Source organism: Enoplosus armatus, chromosome 21, assembly GCF_043641665.1.
Source record: "Enoplosus armatus isolate fEnoArm2 chromosome 21, fEnoArm2.hap1, whole genome shotgun sequence".
NCBI classification, from domain to species: domain Eukaryota; kingdom Metazoa; phylum Chordata; class Actinopteri; order Centrarchiformes; family Enoplosidae; genus Enoplosus; species Enoplosus armatus.
In genome coordinates this window covers 6,000,405-6,023,432 of record NC_092200.1, presented here as the reverse complement: position 1 = coordinate 6,023,432, position 23,028 = coordinate 6,000,405, and the positions used below count along the sequence as shown (strand labels likewise).

Sequence of the window (23,028 nt, the reverse complement as noted above, 5' to 3'; positions counted from 1 at the left end):
AACAAAAGAGCCATCTCTACCTGTAGGACTGTGGGAGTCGAGGCTTTGATCTGGACCAGAAAGAGAGAGTAGTTTGATGAAATATTGATGCTTTTCTTTTTTAACTGTGTCCTGTGGGAGCTCAGTCTGCTCTCAGGATGTGTGCGCTGATCCACAATACTTCTCCGTGCCTTGATGAGAATGGACTTGACTATGCGGCTCAGGGAGTCTTATCGGTCCTAATGGGCCTAATGATGACCCCCCACTCTGGGCCTGAACTGGTCAGGGACTTTTCTTCTTGTTGATCAAAAGGAGAGGTACTTTTAATCAGTCAACACCTATTGCAAAATACACTCTCAAGTAATGTGTGTCTGACAGCATCGTCACAGAATCTTGACAGCAAAGCCTGCACATGACTTAAATCTTTATTTGGCGTTGGATGGGTTGTTGTTTACCCTTGAAACAAAGGTGCAACAGCTTTAAGTGTACATGTTGTTTACTTTAACACGTACATTTATAACTGGAGAATGCCACCCTGAAAATTCATCATCGTAACTTAGCTTGGACAACATAAAAATCAAGTTAATTTTGTGGTAAATTTTAAGTGACAGACAACTTTTAAATAAAAAATGATCACCTTGGAATAAACATTGGAACATGTGAAGCACATGTTTAAAGTGACTTCTTCCTCACAGTGGTACTTTTTTGGGCCAGCATTCAAATATTAAGGCCTTGTTAAGCTCAGTATCAGACCATGTAATATGATTTCAACTGTAGTGCTCAGAAACTTAGATTTTAGTTTGTATGACTGACCCACATTCTTCAAGCAACAATGATCTCCGTGCAAGGAAAAAAGTCTGAATATTGATAATTGCCTAGAGTGCTTTTGTCTGAAAGTTAAGAGGCCAACACACTCCAATCAGACCGGAAAAGAGCGTGAAAGACAGGGGGGGGGGGTTTATCACTCTCCCATGCTCACGTTCATACACAGAGATAGACGGCGGGCATAATGACTTCTGTGCAAAAAAAGCCGAACGATTATTTAAACTTAAAGGAAGAGGAGAAAGAGGCAGAGAAACGAGTTTGGGGAGGGGAGGTGGGGGTCTTAGGAGGAGCCAGGGGCAGGAGATAGTCTGGGAAAGGTCTCGCGTTAATGTGGAATTAACATGCCTTTCCATTGGAGTCCATTAGATAATCATATTCATACCACACAAGGCTCCAAACCCTTCTCTGTTTCATTATTCCCTTTTAATCCGGCCTGATAAGGGGGTGCAGGCGTCGTGGTTTTATTATGTCGTCATTTGGATTCCACATGAAATCCCCACGGGATGTTATCACGGGGAAATTGCTTAAATAGCCCAAGTGGATATAGTTTGGCGTTTATTATTTCTGACGGATTCAAAATAACTGCAAATATCCTTTTCTGATTATTTGGGAGCTGAGAGTCTTATCAGTCATTCACACTAATGGCCCACTCAAGCCACCCGATACCTCCGGCAGGGAGGGGAGGAGGGATGTTGGGAGGAGAAGAGGGGAGTGCTGTGTTTAGTGTCCTGAATGTACAAGTGTGTACAGGTACAGTACATGTGAGAAAAAGGAAAGAGGGGAGGAAAAACAACATGAAGAGAGAAGGGAAAGTGGTAGAAAGAGACTTTTCTATGTCCACGGCTCTCCTGACAGAGGACTAGAGGTCACGGAGCTCTCCTTTGTGGTATGTTTGTCCCTGGCAAACAGGCCCAGTGTCAAGTGGCTGTAGTCATTTGTTGGTTGGCACACTTGCACTTGTAGTCCTAAGATTAAGCGCAAGCAAACACTCTGAGTAAATCCTTTATTAGATGTAGAGAGTGTTGATACCGACAGGAAACATGGGGAGTGAAAGAGGGGGACAACGAGCCTTATAATTGCAGTTTTACGGTACCTTATTGTTGCTGTCTACAAATTTGGTTAGTTTTCAGATTTACTGAGGGATTTAGTGTTCCTTTATGGGTTGAGAAAATTCTCCTACTTCTTAAGCTAAATAAACTATTTAAAACCCCATTCAATTATATGAATATGAATCATGAAAGGTTTTCTAAGGACAGCGACCAGGACACCAGATCAAGATCAAGTGTTAAAATAAATCGTTAAAGCGTTTGTTATAATCATCTTCTTGAATATGAAATTTGTGATTCAGAACGACACAAACAAAATCTTTCACCAGGAACATTGTCCTCTTGTTCTTTTTAAGATGGGTGTTTTGCCTTTTTTTATTAAACAGTGACAGAGTATGAGACAGACAGGGAGACAACATAACAAGTCAGAGGGGGATATGACATGCAACAAGGATCCCTGGCGGGTTTCAAACCTGGAATATTGCAGTTAAATGGTATGCGTCTTAACCACTAGGCCACCATCCTTATTACGCTCAATAATCCACAGATCACAATTATAGATAAATATTTAAGAATAATCCACAGAATCCTGTCAACAGTTTCCATAGGGAACTTCTTTCTTTGGTAGAAAATAGTTCCAAATGTAAAAAGACTGTATTTTGTTGTAATTTAGGTGGACTGACCCATTTAAAAACCTATATGTAGTTTATGTTTAGACTTGGCAGCTCAAAGGAAGGTTATGTGTTGCCAGTAATGGAAAGTAACTAAGTACATTTACTCAAGTACTGTACTTAAGTACAATTTTGAGCTACCACTTCACTTGAGTATTCCCATTTTATGTCACTTTATACTTTATACTTTTTTAACATTAACACTTCTAACACACCACTGCATTTATTTGACAGCTATAGTAACTGATTACTTTGCAGGTCAAACACATGCAGGATCGTCTTATAAGATGTGATACATTTGTGTGTACACATACAGTGTATGTAAAACTCAAAAATATCTCCACCTTGAAAGCATTAAAATGCTGCTTGCACATAATAGTAATCCAATAATATGTACATATTTGAATGCAAGACTTTTACAGTATTTTCATACTGTGGTGTGGCTACTTTTAATCAAGTCAATATTAACTGAAGACACTTTAAACATTCATTCATCTTAAAATACTGACTTTTTGCTGTGAAAAACACAGGAGCTTCTGTCATTCCTGTGTTCATGCAGCCAGTGCATTTCCAGCAGTCACATCTGTGTGGATATAATATGCTTATTCTGCCGTATCCATTTCACAGTGACATCTGTCCAGCGGCGAAGAATTAAAGGCAAAAATCCAAATGCCTACACAACATTTTGCCAAGTATTGATTTACTGTTACTCGTGTAACATACATGGACACACTGAGCGCTACATATTATTTCAGTGAGATCATGGCTGAAACTGGAAACACACTCTGTCAGTTGGTCATTTTTTGAAAAATAGGCACAGGACACAGATGTTGATCTTCAGTGCACGGGATTTGTTTTAGATTCTTGATTGTGCCGTGAGGGAAAAGTGACAATATGCAATGCTTGTGTGCGTGCTTGTGGTTGGTTATGGTGTGTGTGTTTGTGAGCATGCCTGAGTGTCTACCTTAGTGAGTACACCTCCCTGTCTGTGGATCTCAGGGTCTGGAACAAACAGTAGTTCCTTCTTAATTGGGGTGAGATCTGGGGCTTAAAGGGGGCCAAGAAGGGACCCGAACCCCTTTTTTTCTCCTCCAGAATCGCTTTGGCTACAGAGGTGCTTTTGATGTGTGCTTTGGCTCTGCGAGCCCTACTCTGGAATATGTTCTTGGGAGACCATTGGTTACTTGCCTCCAGGCAGAATCTCAATCCCCAGGATCCTGGCCCTCTTTGATGAAATACTTTCGGGAGCCGCTAACCCTACTGATGCCCATGTGCACCCCTCCACCCCCTCCTCCTTTCCCCTCTTGTTCTCCCCCACCTCGCCCCCACCTCCACGTTCCTCAGATTCTCTTTGAGAGATTCATAACAAGGACTTTATCTCTGTGTAGTCCAGGCCAGATGAGCACCGCCTGACAAACTGACAGGAGAATTAGTCGTGTCTTACAGAGCACCTTTGACTGTCTCCTCTCTTTGCCCGACTTCCTGTCGTCACGGACACAAGCATTTTCATTGTATTGACACTGATTTATATCATAGCTCATATTCTATTATTGTAGCATTTCCGTATTTGTTTCTTCTTTTACTCATAACCTTATTTATTATGTCTGGATTGTAATTTAATATCATCAAAAATAAACACTTGCTTTTATTTTGATAGTCTCTGTATCCGTAGATTAATTGATGAATAAAGACACAATCTGAGTTGAAGTCAAACCATGTTTTGCACTGGAATATTTAAAATAGTTCCTCAAAGGCTCGTCACAGTCGCATAACTTTTACATTCAAAATCCATCTTCATATTCTGACAAAACCAGAGTCAAACATTTGGAGGTTTATTGATGACAAAGACGTTGACAGTTGTGACAGAAGAGGCTCTCATTGATTAAGGCAGTAATTAGTCAATGCAGACTTTATTAGCACCAGGAGACTGATTATTATTATTATTTCTTAAACAGAAAATTCCTTTAAATTACAGACTTTTTTTGCCACAGTAGCTGATTGGATGTGTGTTGCAATCATGATAAATACACTAACTGTGGCGTGATGGACTTGACCTCTTGGCCACACACACACACATTCAAATCCTGGTTAAACGATTAACTGGTGATTTTCCTCTCCAAACTCCCACCTCTTCATTGATTGAAACAACACCCAAAAGACCTCTCTTACCACATAATTTCCCTGTATATTGATTATGTATATTGATTATAACCTAACCCTACAGGAAGGCTTCCCCGTGCTTTACGGCAGCATTGGGTATCACTCTGAAGGCTGAGCCCAGGAGACACTTTTCAATAGATGAGTAAGATTTGCTCCATAATGTAAATTGTTTTTTTTTAAAACATGGCATTTGTGAAATACCTGGATCCAAGCAGTAAAAAATATCACTTTATACATCACTGTTTAATTTAATTACTCGTAAAAAAAATCCTCATTATTACAAAATCTATCCAAACAGTTGTCATGTTATGCAGGATTTGTATTTTAGCAATGCAATTTAAAAAGATGTACATTCAATTTGATGCTAATGTTGTTCTGTTTTGATGGCAATCATTTTAAGTTACGCAGGTTGACATTATGCAGAAAGTGATGTTAGCAATATGTCCAGTAAGCTCAATTATAGAGATTTCTGTAAATGTACAGAGAACAACATATTTCTTGCTGTTCTTTTAACTTTTGTGAAAAGTGACTGGCAGCTTTAATTTATGTTAAACTGCACCGGTGCAGTTTTAGCAGGTGAAAACACAGTGTCTTTTATAAGGCAGAGACCCAGTAGAGTATCTGATGTGGTCCACTGCATAACCTATTTCATTCAAACACTGTAACTTAGTTACAAACATGGAGAAAACGAACAGGAAAATCAGGCCAAAGATAATCAAAACCTAACTCCCTTGTCGGTGAAAACATTTTTTTTCCTAACTTGGGTCAGTTGTAGACTTGCTAATGTGCTGCAAAGGCCTATGAGGAAAAGGAAGGTGTGCAAACTGAGTTTACTGTTGTAATATTAGGACTAACTAGGATTAAAGTTTCAAAAAAATGTTGGCTTAAAGAAAGAAAAAGACCGAGAAGAAGAAAGAAAGAAAGAAAGAAAGAAAGGGGTACACAAAATAAAAAAGGAGGGAGGCAGCGAGTAAAGGAGGGAGCAATCCGAAGGGAGGAGTCAAGCGAAGGAAGGAGCAGCTGGAGTCCCACACTTCGCCCTCTCTCTTCTCCTCGAAAAAGCGCAATAAATGTAACAACAACTCTCCATGCGCTTCTCTGACGCTTCTGTTGTTTTTACGCACATCTGCGGTCTGCTATCGGCAGATATTATCGGGAGGCTGATGGTGTTAGTCCGGCGGTGGTTGAACACAGCAAACTGTGAGAAGGAGGAGAAAGACAGGCAAGAGGAAAAACTCTGGCAGCGCCGTTTTGGAGTTGGAGTTGCAGCGTAAAAAAAAAAAACAGAAAGTCCCAGGCAACTCCAGAGGCACATCTGCAACTTAGGAAGAGAAGAAGACGAAGAGAGAAGCCGAACCATTTTTTTCTGTGAAGATAAAAGTCAAGAATTTGAGGGGAAATCACCCAGAAAGAAGTAAGTAAATCCACACAGGCGGATTAGTATGCGTCTACTTTTAAAGTTTAGTTAAAGAGAGGCAGTCAGACTTTATGAAGCAGCGGCGGTTTCACGTTTCAAAACGATGGAATTTCATACAAGTTCAGATGTAGACATGGAGTGGATTAACAGAAGAAACACTGGTATGAAACAGCAGCTTTTTAAACAACGATGAAAAGCTTCGATCTGGGATCCCAAAAACAGCCGAAATGCACCGCAGACTGTGGCACACTTGGCCTGGGTGTGATTTATTCTCTGTGAAATAAGTGTTGGTTGTTAGAAACCCCGGATGGCACACTTAACAAGTATCCGACAGACAGATGCGCATTTTAAAACTAGTTTGAAGTTGCTTAAAGTTTGGTAGTAATGAAAAACGTGTTTTCGGATCTTTGGTGATGTTATAAGACAGAAGAAACACGTGTCATTCTGTTGGGAGTTTTGAACTGTAACTTTATGAACTTCAGCAGACATGAAACTTTATTGGACTTTTGCCTGAAGAAACGCGCGTGGGGGGTGGGTGAGGCAGGGAGGTGGGGGCATGCATATTTATGTGCATGTGTGATCATATTTCAGAGTCTGTTATTGATTCGGTTTATCCGGTTAAGAGATCTGTAGAAACAGTTACATGGACATGCTCGGACACTATTATAGTTTTTAAATCCATCCAAGTCTGTGACTGACCCTGGCCTTGACCTTTCAACATTTAAACATATTTAATTTTAAAACCTTTGTGCAACTCAAACATTGCTACATAATTTTCAAACCTTACAAGTCAATTATTTTGATATCCACAAGAAATATTTTCACTGCAGAATATGTCCTCACCATCCCCTCATTTAGTTTCTGATTTTGCACTGAACAGATATTTTTAAACAAGTGCGGTGAAATAGTTCTTTGTGTTTCCATGTTATTTTCTGCAGAGTGTCAGTATCTGCAAACCTGATAAGAGTCTAAGTATTTAGAAGTTTTGGAATTATTATGTGAAAAGGAAAATGTTTGAGGATACATCATGGCGTGTTTGAAGGCATGTGCATGTGCCATTACAGTGGGGTCTGTGGCACTGCAGGGGTCCATATGGGAGGTTTTATGGGGCCCCAAGCAAAATTAGAAATGGTGTAAAGTCACTATAATTTAGTTTATTAGAATTCACTGGATTTATCACAATTAAAAATGGATAAGAAGGACTAATACAGTCACAGGTTTGTCCCTTTCATAGACAGACTTTCATTTAAAAACAAAATCAACACTGAAAAAACAAACTCCCACATGGAGGGTGAAAAAAAAAATCTCTCTAACAGAAGTCTGTGTGTTCATTTTGGGGGTCCGGGACATGAAAACGTTTGAGAGCCCCCGAGCCTCCACATGTGTGGATATTTGTTTGAAACTTTCCCTCCTGTCCTCGCCAGCTGTTCCACATTTTATCTGCTTGTCTGCTCTCGGGTTTCATACAGATGACGAGGGTCTGAGGTGCTCAGCCATGCGGTGCAGCTCAAATCCTCCTTTTTTTGACACTTGGCAAATTATTAACGGAGGTCTGGCTGCCCTGAGACGGGGCAGCGAGTGAACACACCAAATAAGATGTTTAACAGCACAAGTTCACACAGATAAAAATCTCCTTTTAGCTATTTTTACGAGGCTGTTCCATCATTCATCTTGGCTGCGGATTTGGCTTTGAGCAGAGTTTTTGCAGGTCTTGGTTACATTTGTCTAATAAAATTAGAAAGGGGACTGTCATGTAACTGTCATTTAATATGACTCCTGTTAAATTTATAATAACAAAATAACATTTTTACAGGGCCTACAAGTAGGAAATGAATCAGTGTTATGTCAATGATTCAGCTCAGTTAACATGAAAAAGAATGAATAGACGGATCAGGCCTGAAACCACTCGGATTTTAGGCCTAATATTTTATATTTTGAAATGACATCATGAAAATCATTTGTAATGAGAATTTCTTTATTGAGATTAAACAAATAGAGCTATGCATCCCCCCTATATGTTTTGCTTTTTTCTGGCTTGTGACTTGTTATTCATTTTAAAATAAAACTGGCACTTATAAATACCTTATAATTGCCTCTATATAATTACTATTTGAGGCCATAATTATGATTGCATTTTCAAAGTGTAGGCAAAATATAAAATACGATATATTTTCCACAAGACTTAAATTAAGTGTGATTAAATTAAGTGGTGAGAGATACATTGGTGACATTTTGGGATTTAATATTCTATCGAACAACGTTAAACACAACTACGTTTAATTTCTGTTTTTACATCACATGTGGCTCAGTAGAACAGGTCAGTAAAATTTGTAGTGTGGTATGTGATATATAATAACACATATATAAAATAGCTTAACATTGTGAAAAAAATCACTATCCAATGATAAATATGTATGAATATTATATGCGGACACTTAATATTGTTTTTGGTACTATTAAATTTTACTTAAAGGAAACTGCAGAGGGGGATACTGGTGTCAAACAGGTGCACCTTTACCAAAAATAAAGGACTTTGTTTCATTATGATGCAGCAGCAGTGATGAATGCAGCAGTGTTTAAGATGCTAATCTGCTGGAATGAGATGCACAACTCAGAGCCATTCGCTTACTGTAGCCAGCAACGATGTATCACTGCCGTTCCCTGCTTCTTCAGCTCCACGCGTGAAGAGCAGGCGGATAACGTTTCCCTCTGCAGGAGTCAGTCCGTCAGATAGCAGCAGCGTACTGTTTTATCTCAACTTTAAAGCACTCCTTTAAGTAAAATTATGCATAGCGACACTGGCCCCGTACACCCGTGACCTGGCGACCTGGCAGAATAGGGGCTGTCATGTTACTGCGGGGAGATGACATGCTATTAGCTTTTGAGGTATGGCCCTCTCCTCTTTTTAAGGGCCTTGCATTCACAACTAAAGTCAGGTTCTGTCCTCAGGCCTTTTACACCCTGCAGGAATAATACCTGTTATCAGGTTTGTATGCGAGCGGCCCTAATGAGCTGTGTTGTTGTGCTAATGCTGCGACCTGAAGCCCACAAAGAGGTGGCAAATGTTTTGTTAAAACGAGGGTAATGTGAGGAAGTTGATTTTCCTTAAGATAATGAGGACTGTAGTTTATTTTTAGTGTTAGCTCGCTTGCTTTGCAGGTTTTTCTGCAGGTTGTGTGTTTTCCCCGTTTTGTGTTTTTTCTAAATGATCCTGTTTCTTGGGAGGTCACAGGAATCACACAGAGGTGTAAATAGTAACAATGATTATAAGTTTTAAAATACACAGTAACCACCTGACCAGTGAAAGTTTGGAGTTATTCCCTGTATAATTTGATTAGCTGTTGCTTCCCTTGCATATAACTGCTGCAGTTGAGTAGATGGCCCCCAAAAGAAATCTCTCACTTTGATGATTTGGTACTTTGATATGTTGACATCAAATGAAACAGACACAGCGGGGAAAGAAAGAGGACAAGTCAGACAGAGGTAGTGATTGAGGAAAAAAAGGCTATGCATGAGAGTGGGGGAAATGTGTGTGTGTGTGTGTGTGTGTGTGTGTGCTGGTGTGGTTTGCGAGGCGCTGAGGAGTGCTATGAAAAGTTGGGCTGAGATGGCAAACCTGAGAAGCGTCAAAACGTCTGGATGCATTTGCGTGCGAGCAGAGACAAGAAGGGGTCTTCGGGTGTGCAAGGGCTTCTCCTTGGCCTCCTAATCCCCAGGCCCAGCCATCCCTTCAGGGCATGCCTCAGATCTGGCTCTCTGGCTCTCCGCGCGGACGACCCAGCTCCGCCAGCAGATTTAATATGCTATGTGTTCCTGCTCCCCCGGCTCCCCTCCACCTCAACCATCATTGTCCCAGAGCGGGACCCCCGCTCCCCGCTTCAAGGAGCCTGCTAAAGGCACCTTTCAAGCTGGGTGATGTCTTTGGATAAGGCGTGCGTACGGTGGGGGGAAAGTGGCGATGAAGAGTGTGTGAGACTCAAGATATCGTACTGTAATTTCAGATATGTATATTACACACATTCAGGAATCTTAATACACTTGGGGCTTTTGCAAACAGCATACTGACACAACCGTCCTGCACCTCACCACACTCGAAATGCATGCATGTACATGCATTCTGCTGCTCATTCACACTTCTCTCTCTCTGTCTCTTCTCCTCTCACTCATACACAAACACACATGTTTAGTTTTTATTTAGTCTCTTTTTCCCTTTCCCTCTCTCGTGGATGCAACTTTTTTTCATTTGTCTGAAGAAATAAGAAATGGGAGGAAAAAAAGTGGGAGCTCAAGTTGCCTTAGCTGGGGCTGAGAGAGGGCTGGTTTGTTTTCCATGGCTTTGGCCTGTTGGAAACTCCAACTGGACCTGACAATTAGTCTGGTCAACTGCTCTCCCAGAACGAGGCACCGAAGACGGCAATAAAAAAGGGAAAAGAAAGAGTGAAAACAGTCAAATAAATTTGAATCAAGTGATTTGAATTTACGATCGATTACGTTGTATTTTACAGCTTAACATGAGCCCTGTTGTAGGTCATGGTCCATTTTATTACAGATATGCAGGTTTGTGAGTGAGAAGGCCGGGTGTGCCAGCCAGCGGCTGCGTTTTCTTTTCTCACATACTTGAGGAGAAACAGGACAGGTCACGCCTGCATGTGGGTGCCGCTCATCCCCTCCTCTGTTTGCTGTAGCTGCCGTAAAAATGTCTTTAAGTCTGCGGTGTGAAGTATAGCAGCAAGAGGTGAAGTGCTTTGGTTTGGGGCCCATTTGCTTGTGGGCTGTGTGTAAAGTTCAGCGCCTAAAGACACAGTTTCCCGGGGCCGGGGCTGTTATTGCACATGTGGCATTGTGTCAGCTTTGATGGGAGCCGGTTGTGGCATCCGTGAGGGGGTCTGTGCTTTCTCGTCCGGGGTGGGTGATTGGGGGACAGATGAACTGGCTGCTTGCTGTGAACAATGATCTGTCACTTACCCCTGCTTCTTGATGTGTGAGGCCATGAGTCAGGCTCTGTCTACTCCAAGACACCAGGACACACACACACACACACACACACACACACACACACACACACACACGCTTTCTTTCCTCCAGAATTATTTGATCTGAGCGAGAAAAAACTATATTGTCAACTGTGCATTTTCTAAACAAAACTCCTGTCCTTACACCAGTAATTAAGTTGTGCATTGTCATGCAATAATGCTCACAATGTGAACCCCATGTGTTTGCAATCCCATGCTGCTTGTAGTTGTCTTTCAGTGGGAGTTATCCCTGAGTCTTGCTGCATCCTGGAGTGGAGGTCAAGGAGGGGTCTATTGTTTGAATGTCAAATGTAAATCCCAAGGTTAATACCTGAAAGAAGCACAGGCCCAGACATTCTCTCTCCTCTCCAAACATGTTTAGATGAGTACCTCTTCCCCCACTTTGCTCCTTCATTTCCTTCTGCTGCGGACTTGGGGCAAGTTGGAAAAGGAGGGGGTCTGGCATCCCGTATAAACCCCTCTAGTGTGTTCTTCTCAGCAATGAATGCTAACAGACCCTGGTTCTGATAATGCCTCATCTTAGAAAAACAAAAGGGGAACTCTACTATCTGAGCAAATTTCTGCCCCAACCTGAAAGAGCCCTCCTTTGACAGCGAAGCATTTGAAGACTAATCGTTTTTTCTCATGCAAAGCATGCTGTTTTAAGAGCCCGGGCCACGGAAAGAGAGGGGGCTGTGTTTTAACAATACTCCGCAGGGAGTGAGGAACAGGGTTTGGGGAGGGGAGGTAGGGTTGAAGGGGGGGATTCCTCTCTCCTTTGCTCCACAGACAAAGCCCAGTTCCTTTCAGGGTTGCATGGGGGGTAGGGTGCGTGGGGAAGAGGAGGGAGCATCCAAGAGTTTGAGTTCCTTGAAAGAGAGGGACTCCAGCCGTTTTTAATGACAGTTTGTCATCATGGCTGCTCCACCTTCCAGGGAAAATGTAGGGCTGGCCTTGCAGTGACAGGCCTGGAAAGAAGTGGGCCCGAGAAAATTTATAGAGAAACAGAAATATTAACGTGTACATGGGGCCCTAAAACGGCTTTGGCTATTCCTGCCAGACTGGTGTTTTTATTAAGAGGGGTCGACATGCTTTGGAAATATATCTTATTCATGAAGAAAGCCAGGTTAGACTTCCCAAAGAATTCATTATATTCCCCCAGATGCGGCTTTGCGGGTTGCAGCCATCCCTCGGAGGACGTGGAGCATGGAGCGCGACATTGTAAAGCCTCCCTCAGTGGGCACGGGAGTGCGAAGGGTTCCATTTGTCAAAGGTGCTGGAGTCTTTTTCCCTCCTCAACACTTTCCCGGCTCAGTCTCAAACTCATTGTCTGAGCAAAGGCAGGACATTAGTCACCGCAACACCACGGGAGCCTGCAGGGCTAAGGACCAGTGCTCTGGAGCCCGGGCTGGGACAGAGGGGAGGAGAGAGGGTAGAGGGAGGGCTGGAGGGAGGGAAGGAGCGACGGAAAAGGTGAGAGAGGGGCAAAAAAGGAGGTGGAAATGTGGGGTGGATGGAAAGTGAGGAAGAGGGAAGACGAGAGTGCAGAGTATGTGTGTGGGAGAGGGAGAAAGACCATCAGGGGGTTAGAGGGAGTGGAGTCTGTAGCTCTACCTCAGGGCTCAGTATGTAAGCCCCTGTCTACCCCCCAAAGCTGCTTTCACAAAGAGATTTACAAGACAGGTCTCCGGTGTGCTTTGCTGCCCTGCATTATGAGTGAGTGAGTGTGTAAATGTGTGTGTGTGTGTGTGTGTGTGTTTGACTTTTTTTTTTAGTTTTTTTTTTTAGGACTTGTTTTCTTTTTGTATCATCTATGCAAGAAAGATATTCACCCAAATTTACCAATCTAGGCAGGTCAGACTCAAAACAGCCCCAGTGGAGCAGTGTGAATAACCTATTCCCCCTGGTGGTGGGGTGTGTGTGTGTGTGTGTGTCTGCGGGTGTGTGTGCATTCATGTGTGAATGTATTTCACAGATTCACACATACAAGGGATCCTGTTAGCTTTTGGAATTATTTATAAAGCCTGGCTTTTGTGTGGCGCTCTAAGTCCCTGTCTCCTCCCATTACTGCCTATGACTCTACCTGGGCTTCCTTCAGCCCCCAAATGCTCCCTCAGCCACCCTCCCAGCACAAGGAACTGAGTTTGGTGTTATATCTAAACCTTTTACAGCTACTAGTTTCCAGAGAGAATCACTTTCTTTCTCTTCTTTATACATGTACTGGCTAAAGATTTACTCCTCTGGAAAAGTACATTTCTTATTTAGAAAGTCATAATCTGTGGAGACAAGCACAATCTATACACAACACACAAAGTTATACCGACCCATCCCATGTGTCCCTAATTACCCTCTAATCCAGGGAAGTTTTTTCCCCCTTTTTCTTGCACGGACTGAGCAGGGGTGAAGGTTTTAGTGTGTTTGAGATGGTTTATGTTAATGTTGCTTTTATTGAAACAAGCTGGGATGTGATTATAGTCCTGCTCGGTACATATGAGCAGCGAACTGCTCTAGTTTCCCCATCTCCCTCTGGCATAGAGATCAATGCAAACCAGCTAACGCAGGGTAATAAGCCATTAGTACACACATTGTTGGAGAGATTTACATACATCGACCGGCGAACTGATAAACTAGGTTCTATGTCCTAGAGGTAAGAATTATTGTGTGTGCGAGTGATTAGCTGAATGAACTCCGGGTTAGAGTGTGTGTGTGAACCATCGCCGGGTGATCACTTCCCAGTGACTGCCAGTCCTGTGTGATAGGTGCCAGATTGAGTAGCTGGGAGCCAGGTTGTCTCTGCTTGTCAGGAGAGCAGGGTGGAGGAGGGGAGATGTGAGGATGATTACACTGTACACTGTTCCTCTGATCTGATTCATCACTAACTGTCTCTCCTGCAAAGGGTGAACTTATTATCCCTGTCTCAACTTCCACCGTGGAGCCAGCTGCTCTCCATGCTTCCCAATTAACCCCAGGCACCCGTCAAACGCTCCAATTAAGGCCTCCTCCTCCTCCTCACAAATTTATTTGCCTGCAATAGCCGGCCCTGCGCTGGTTGGGATGCTCCAGCATGCAGAGAAGAGTGAGTGACTGAGCCGGCAAGCGTTGAGCGTGTTTGTTTAGGAGCTGTCCTAAGCAATGGCGTTACAGCTCCCAGATTTATTTGAGGCGGGGTTGCAAACAGCTGAAACGAGTAAATACACCCAGATGTTTGGCTTCCTCACGATCAAGTCGGCGGGCCTGAGGGGGCTGCCTTTCTAATGACAGTCTTGTTCCTCGCTCGTTATGCCGGGGATTTTCAGGGGGCCATTTTGTGACTGCGCTCTTTGGAGTTTATGGGAAGTTTTTTGTTGAACACTTGGCAGTGCTGTGAGGTTTATGGCATCTCATTCCAGTGTTGTGTGGTGTGATATCGTCTTGGTATTTGAGTTGCGTGAGTCTTTTCACTGGATTGAGAGTTTCCTCCGATCTCATCCTTTTTCGAAATCCGAAATATTCAGCTGTGTGTTTTTGATGCATTGGTTTCTGATGAGCAACAGCGTGTGTGTGTGTGTGTGTAGGAGTGTTGCTGTAGGTGGTGTACAGGTTTGGCAGCACTGCCAAATCCTCTGAGACTGCCTGTGTGTGTGTGTGTGTGTGTGTGTGTGTGTGTGTGTGTGTGTGTGTGTGTGTGTGTGGAGCCTACGAGCTGGCACAGAGGGATGGGGGGGCTCTGTGGCTGATATGAAAGTGAAGGGAGAGAGTTGTCTCTCGACGATGCCGTTGGGAGAGCCGTCAGGGAGCTAGAAGTCTCCGGGACTCCCTCTGAGCTTCAGCTATCTTTGATCTCACACCTCCGCTGCCGTATACTCCTTTTACTCTATAGAACACATTCTCACCTGCTGCCAATCCTGCAACACAGACCCACAGTTCACGTGGACGAGACTCTTAACTTGTATGCTCCACTTACCGACCTGCACAAGGGCCAGTGAACCCATTCATGGTATCGTGGTTGCATATGAAAGCACTACTTATACAACTAAGAGGGAAGAAAACAGCAACACCCACTGACTATTTGCATGATCAGTTAATCTGTTGATTATTTTTGCCATTAATCAATGCATCAATTATTGTATAAGATGTCATAAATGATACAGAAAGTGCCCATTAGAAATCTTAGGTGTCTTCAGATGTCTTGTTTTGTCTGACCTAAAGTCCAAAACCCAAACATGTTCCTTTACAATGATACACAAACAGAGAAAAATGAAAATTCTTCAATTTTGAGGAGCTGGAACCAGCAAATGTTTTTTTTTTCTTGATAAATTACTAATTTTATTCAACTAATCCATTTTTTCAGCGGCGTTGTGCTGTTTGTGTCAGACCAGCACAGGCACCTCATAAAAAGCATGTACTTGTTGCGTGCACTCCCTCCCCCTTTTTACCCCTGTCCATCACTGACATGTTGAAATAAGGTTGGAGTGCTGATAGAGTGACCTTATTTTAAGGTATTTTTCAACCCGCCTGATGAAAGATGAGGAGAATGCGAAGATACTACAGAATCATCTATTTCTGCATCTGTGGAATGTGTGACCCAGTGTCACCCTTTTGGATCTGTTCCCATCCACACAGGAAGCATTAAAGCAATGCCATTTCTGCCTTTTCTCTTGCTCCCCCCCCCCTCTCCCTGCATTCCTTTTGACTGACTGCGGCACATTTCAGGACAGCTTCATTCAGCATTCCTTTACATCCCGATTTGTTTGCCCTCCCATCTTATTTTTTTCCAACCAAGTCTCCCTCTGTTTGGGTCCGGCTTTATCACGCGAGAGCCAAACACCAAGACAACTTCATCTCATCCAATTTTCACCCCTTTAATTCGGTTTAAATGGCATGGCCGCGAGGGCCAGAGTGGGAATTAATAAGAGCCAATAAAGCTCGCCACTGGGGCATCGAGGCCAGTCTTTAAGTAAACATTATGACTTCTTGAGGGGGGATTCAGGGGCAGCACTTGATGAATTGTGGCGGAGCTTGGGAAGGGCTAATTTCTCACTTAGCCGTCCTGATGGGGCTGGCTAATAGGCCTTGCTTTGCCTGGCTGATTGTCTGCTGGCTTTATTATTGTGCATTATCGCGCTGCCCCCTGGCTGTTGTTAACGTTCGGCCCCGGAGACGCCAGGGCCCGTCATTAATCACATACCAGCACTGACTCACTGCGCTCCAACACTTATCCCAATGACACAAAGAAATGAAGGAAAGGAAAGAGAGAAAGAAAAGGAGGAGGGAAAGGAATGAGAGTAGGAGAGGGAGTATGCATGAAATAAGTTAAGGAGCAAAACTGAACAGAAGAGAAGGAGAAGTCCAGGGCTGGGCGGTTTCACGATGACTCTTTAACCTGTAGCTGTACGGCCTCCGGATTGCTCTCGGTAGTTCAGTTGCCTCAAATAACGCTTCTCTTTGTGATACACTTCTGTCTGAGGCACAGAGGATGAGAGGAGTGTATCCACAGTCCCCTGGGCTAAGTGTGAGGACCTTCTGTCAAAGCCATACCTGCTGCCACTGCACACACACACACACAGGACCATCCATCCGCTTGATCCTTCTCTGAGTGCACATGTGAGGAGGAGGAGGAGGCAGAGAGAGAGAGATGTGTGTGAGGTTTTCATCAGTACAGGAATTTCTCTTCTTCCACTCATCCCCTCCCTGGGGTCCCCCCCTCTTATTTATGTTCTGCACACAGTGATCGCACTTGCATACTGAGAGGCGTATCGAGCACCTGGTGCGTCTAACTCCTATACACACCGTCATGCAGAAAGGCTCACACACTCTCAGACACAGTCCCACTTTTTCGCTGTGCTACGTTCTCTCACACACACACACACACATTACGTAGGAACTGAGCTCTGAAACAACGCAGCACACGGCGTAACATGCTCTTTTTCGCTGTGAAAGTACAGTGAAGGATGTTGTCGTGCTCTGGTTGTGGCATCATGCAGAGTGCTTTCTAAAGCCTTGTATGAAGAAGACTGTTTTCACTGGAGATGAGAGGCCCACTGACAGGATACAGACCTCACTCTCTTGCTTTACAGTGTGTGCCATGTGCAGGGGCCACTCGAGTGGAAACCTTAGCATCGAGTATGAGGTGGCTGCTGCAACAGACAGTGATTTTATAATACACTGAATTTCGGCTGTGTGGATAAAAGCAAAGTCTGTTATAAAGTAGGGAAAAGTATTTGTAATCTCTGCAAGTTCAAGGCAAAAAACTTTTGCATGTCTTTTCTTCCCAAGGACCTTCATGGTATTTGGCTTAAGTAAGAGGTTGCATTGTTTGCTTTGGCCTGCAGTAAATGGCTGAACAAGCATATTTTCCTTTCTCTCAAGAATCAGGAAAAGTGTCTGATCAAACAAAGGCTCGACGTTTTAGCATGGGAAGAAAATGATTCAAGTGGAGAGCAGGGGAAACCAATACTGCATAACTGGGCCACCACGGCATCAAAGCTGCCTGCATTATCCATTGTCTCAGTCTTCACAGCCCCTCTTGCCCTGACACAAGTGGCTCACGAACAAATGCAAAGTCAAAATAAATAAACAATCTAATAAGCAGGGGGCTGTGGGGAAAACGCGCAAGATTTCCATTGTGGCGCACGCTTTATGTGCCCCTTATCTACTGGGTAGAGCGCGCAAAAGAAGCATCGTGTAAGCATTACGATTACATCGTGTGGGTTTGTTACCCAGGAATGTAAGATGCACTCAGCTCATTCTGCAGTGCAACACTCAGGGTCCCTCACCAGCCCTCAAAAGCATCTTAAGTGGAGAGGTCTGAGGGACCAAGACGCACGCGAGGATAATCTTATTAGCTCTGCTGAAAGCTACTGATGGGCTGTGTTGTTGCACTGTTTGTCCTTGACGAAAAATATAAACAGTCCTCGTTTGCGCTGGCTCTCCTTTTTCAAATACTGTGCAGTGCACTTGTGATAGCAGCCCATATAGTTTGCGGATAGAATGCTATTACGATGCTGTGCCTCTGGTGTAAAGATAAATGAAAGACAGGTAGGTCTTTTGTAAAGTAAAAGCATAAAATATGCATTCATTTTTCCTGGCAGTATTCACGAGATGATTTACTGGTTCAAATCATCAAATGTATTAAGTTAAAGTTTGACAATGTCGCGGTAAAAAGTGGGACTCACACATCACAGTTGGGTGATATAGAAATATGTAAATGAGCAACAACCTGAATAGCTCAACCATGTCACTGTATACAAAAGGGCGAGAAGGCCTAGCACTAAACCAGTTTGCATGTGCATATCTGGGATTTGATATGTGTGTGTGTGGCGGGGTGTGACTAATTCCTGCTAAATGGCCCTTACTTGAGGGGCTGGTCCCCATCAGCTGTAGGCCAGACTTAGTGCCATCTGGGCACAATGTTAAGTTTCACTGGTGAATGGGAGCCACAACCACCAAATCCCCAACACCCCCCCCACCCCCCCTCTCCTCTTTGCCTTCCAGGGCCAAGGGCAAGCCATAAGTGCAGTTGAGCACAGCATGGAAACCTAAGTATGTGGTTTCCTCCGAGAGCCATTGAGTTTCAGAACACCTCCTCAGTAGGGATTTTGAACCCATCACAGGTCCCCTAACCACCAGCGAGCACTTCCACTGTCTCCTTAAGGGGCCTCATCTCCGTCACTGACCTTATCCAATGCAAACACATACAGCCTGAGCCAGCGCATTCTGTTTTATTGCTAGATTCAGCTAATCTCGCTGAAGGGCCTAGACTCCTCCTCCCTCTTTGCCCCTCAGTGTTTTAGTTATTCCAGCTGTGCAGGAGCCCTTAATGTTGTTGGCATAGCTGCGAAATGTGCAAAAACACACATTGTACTCTCAGGAAAACATGTGCAGGCATGCAGGGGCACAGTGAGGTGCACACACATGCATGCACGCATATATGAGCACACACACACATTCTCATGCTCCTCCCTTTCTCCATTCATTTTCTCCCCCTCTTATCCCACTTTTGCTCACAATCTCCCTCAATCGTCTCCATCTCCCATCTCTCCCCTCCCCTCTAACTCGCTGCGCTGCGGTGCGTTTGTGCGGTGTTGATAAGCCTAAGATAGCAGATCTCGGTGGTCGCTGATGTAATGATGATGAATGCTGCGGCGCTGCCAGTCTCCCCCCTCAGGGGGCCCTCGACACTGAACAGTCGCCCTAATGAAATGAACACAAATACAGTACCCCATCTGTGAGGGGGGGTTGCTAAATCTAAGAAGACACTTCAAGAGTTTGTATAAAAATGTTCCCCAGTTTCTGAGTGTGTGTGTGTGTGTGCCATGCATTTGCAAATGTCTTCCTAATGACAGAATGCAATTGGAGGTACACCTTAAGCACTTTCAAAGAGTTAAGCTTGTAAAGATGTAGCCTTGAAATAACAAAAGCCAGTGATTTTTTGATAGCGGTAGCAGTCGTTTGAGCTTGCGTGAAGAAAAAAAAAACGCTTTTTTTTCTATCAAAGGCAAAAGTTTATTTTAGTGTTTCACTTTGATGTGTACAATTTTCAGATGACTTTCAACTCAGTGCTTTTGTCATCAAGGCGTATAATTTATGTTAAATTGATTTGCTTAATGTGCTTATAAAATAAGAATGTTTTTTTTTTTTCTGAGGGAACCGTCTGAATTGTGGTATTTTAAACCTGTTTAATCGCCTCCCTTTCTGTGTGGAAGGATTACAGTTGAGCACAAATAAAGATACACCCTCTTTCTCTCTTCTCTAATTGGGTGTAGGACAGACATTTCATGGGAAAGACATTAATATGAAATTAACATTTATTTTGGGTAACAACAGCAACCAATGCCTAGTTGTAATTCCTTCTTTGTGCCAGGCCTGAGACACACCACTGATGCGGGGTCTGTGAGGCAGTCCACATACAGATGGCTTTTTCTATGCTGTCTCATGTAAATGTATAGAAAATTCTGATTTCTGCATCTGGCTTGTAAGTATGTTAGTGTTTCTTTTCCTCAGTGAAGGTTCAAAGTGCTAAATGAAAAAAACGCTCAAACTAATTCTGTAGGGAAGTAAGATCTCTGTCCTTATATTAACATTTTGCAACATATAAAATTAGAAAAACTTTTTTCACATCAAGAAGCATTCTTTCCACCTGATAAAGTCTTGATCTAAACACAGATGGCATTGTCTTTGTGTTGGCGAATTTCTGAGTGTTTTTGGAGAGTTGGACAGGGTGAAAATGAGCAACACGAAAGGCGAAAGCAGAGACAGGAACATCTGCAGGATTGGGTGTGGGCGTCCAGGTCAGAGGGATTATGGGTGAAAAGGTCCTGCTTTTAATTGCTGCTTTGGAACTGTGGCCTGCCTTGTGGAACACAAAAGGCCGGTCAGACACGCTTCAGTGGCTTGGACTTGTGAATATTTGCCCGACCAGTGGAATGCCCCGCTTTCTCCTCACCTCCCCTACAAACCCCAATCCCAGACCCTCGTATTCACTGCACTTTCAGCTCTTTTAGCTCTGGTCTGACTCACCTGGGGGCGACAGGAACACACACACACACACACACACACACACACACACACACGTACATGTATGCACGCTCTGTACGCAAAGCATGTTGGGAGCTATTCAGTAACAGCTGTAAAGTAGGTTCTCTCCCCGTTCTTTTCCCCCCTTCACTGCTTTTGCTCAAGTTCAGTCATTAGAGTGATGTAATGACAGTTTCAAAGAGGGAGACTAAAAAATGTTCTCTGATCGCGCTCTCGTTTCAGTTTCTGCCGATGAAAGTGAATGAGTGGCACCTATGATCAGTTATCATAGCAGGAACTTGCAAAATGTGCTTGTGCAGACATACATGCACTGCACATATTCTAACGATTAACTCGCTCAAAGCATTCACTCTATCAAACACATGAAGCAGTGATTTGAGATGATATCTGTGCAAGTAGGACAAAAATGTCTTTGGTTGGGGATGACGGCTACACATGTATTCATGTGGGAGTGATTAGAGGACGAGTTCTTGTTTAATTCTGTTTTGATTGGTAAGGGAGTAATTGCATTGTGTTTTTTTTTCCTTCTCTTTTTTTTTTTTTAAGCCAGCAATTGCTTACAGATGTTGTTGTCAGGTCAGAATGGAAGACAGACTCTGGCTTTTCAGGGGGGTGGGGAAAAAAAACAAACAAAGCGCACAGTGTTTGTCTGAAGTTTACCCCTCACCACTTCCCCCTCGCCTTCCCTCCTTGGGGAGTTGGTAAAAATCAGCCCCCCCTCCCTCCCTTCTCTTGTAGTTTCAGCAGCACTCCTCTGTTTGCATTATAGCTGACTTTACTGCTGGCCTTTTGTGTCCATGCATGTTTATAGGGTGAAGGACAATTAAACAGTACAGTTGTGTAATTAGCCGGTCTTTATTGGAAAGAAAATGTTAGTCAGACTAAATATTTCCAGTAATTATCCATGAATTATGGCGTCTAAGTAAAGGCTTTGTATTGGACCAAATGAAGCTGTCCTGTACTTTGTGTAAATGAGTGGTTGTGGTGTATCACTGTGTTGTCTCCATAATCAGAGACCTCCATGACCCAGATAGAGTTGAGTTTGTAGACGGCCTCTGAGGTGCTGAACTGAGCAGCATGTCTGCTAGACTGTTGGCTGAACCCCTTCTAAACCCACAGACAGTATTAACTTGAACCACCTTTATTCTTTGAAAGAAAAATTGCCCGGCACCATGATATTCCCAAAAGGGCCTTCAAACAACCCTTGTTTTTTCAGGACTGTGAACGTTTCTCTCTCTGTGGTATCCCCTTAAGGTTTCTCCTTTCTCTGTGGAAAGACTGCAAGAGCAGGATTATCAGTATATCCACAAGCTGCCTTTACTTCTATTCTGAGATATAAAACCTAGTCAGGATGTCCTGCCTTGCTATGTTCGTAGAGTTGTTGTTTTTTTGACAAGAAGTCAGAAGTTTAGTGTGACATAGTTGAAAATAAGGTAAGGTAAATTTGGTTTCAGATATTTAACCACAGTTAGTGGAGAAGGAGATCAGACCCTGACAAGCAGATCAGAGCCCAGCAGGTTTTAGTTAAAATAAATCAGGGTGAGCTGGTGGATTGACCCGTGGTCTGCTCTGGGCATCATGAAAAGGGAGGATTGGATCTGAAGTTTTCCTCACAAGGTTCTCAGTCTTGAAGTCTTTACTTGAGGCGCTAGATTGTTAGAATGTTTAACTTAGATCAAACAAGAAATACTTAATTTTAAAACTCAATGCACAAATCAAGCCGATGATTTACTTCAGTTTTACAAGCACAAAAAACAAAAAATGTCTACATTCATCTTGTATCATGTGCTTCATGTCTTTGCACTCACCTGTTTTTCTCCAACAGTTATCCCGTCTCCATGAGGTGTTGAGGAATGAGCAATCGCCATGGAAACCCAGTCCCATGCCAGTTCAGCAGCTGAGAAGAAGAAGAGGGTGGAGACCATTGTGGCGACCAAGGGCTCATCAGCGCGCAATGACATCAGCGAGAAGGCAGTGGCCTCCAGCACCACCTCAAACGGTACGCGTCACCTCTAACCGCGCACTCACTTGGCCGCTGTGGTTAATGTAAATATAATCTTTTGAAATACACCCACTCTTGGAGAGACTGGTCCGTTAGTCAGCTTACCAGATCAGTAATGGGAACATGGAGCCCGAAACCATGAGTGAATGTGATGCCACCAGAAGACTGAGCACAGCTGATATTCAGGTGTTTTTTCACCTGAGACAGTTTCAAAAATAAACCCAGTAAACAATAATACACTTTCAAATTCTTTGCATACACATTTCTTAAAATAAGATCCAGAAACAACTTTGTAGTCTTAAGTCTTTAGTTTGGATATTGCTGGTGACCTTCTGATCCGTCTTAAGATGATTAAAGTGTGGAGAAATTCAACTTCCTCTGTGCACGCTCAGGTCGGTCA

At 43.4% G+C, this 23,028-nt stretch overlaps 1 protein-coding gene across 1 annotated transcript in view; it reads left to right on the top strand.

The window, feature by feature from the left end:
* The first annotated feature begins 5,971 nt into the window (after positions 1-5,971).
* Positions 5,972-23,028, top strand: part of gli3 (GLI family zinc finger 3) — an 87,417-nt gene continuing 70,360 nt past the window's right edge. Inside the window, exons 1-2 of the mRNA XM_070927816.1 lie at positions 5,972-6,095; positions 22,452-22,625. Coding sequence (XP_070783917.1) covers positions 22,493-22,625 — 133 coding nt within the window. The 5' untranslated portion in view covers positions 5,972-6,095; positions 22,452-22,492. The remainder of the gene's footprint in view (positions 6,096-22,451; positions 22,626-23,028) is intronic.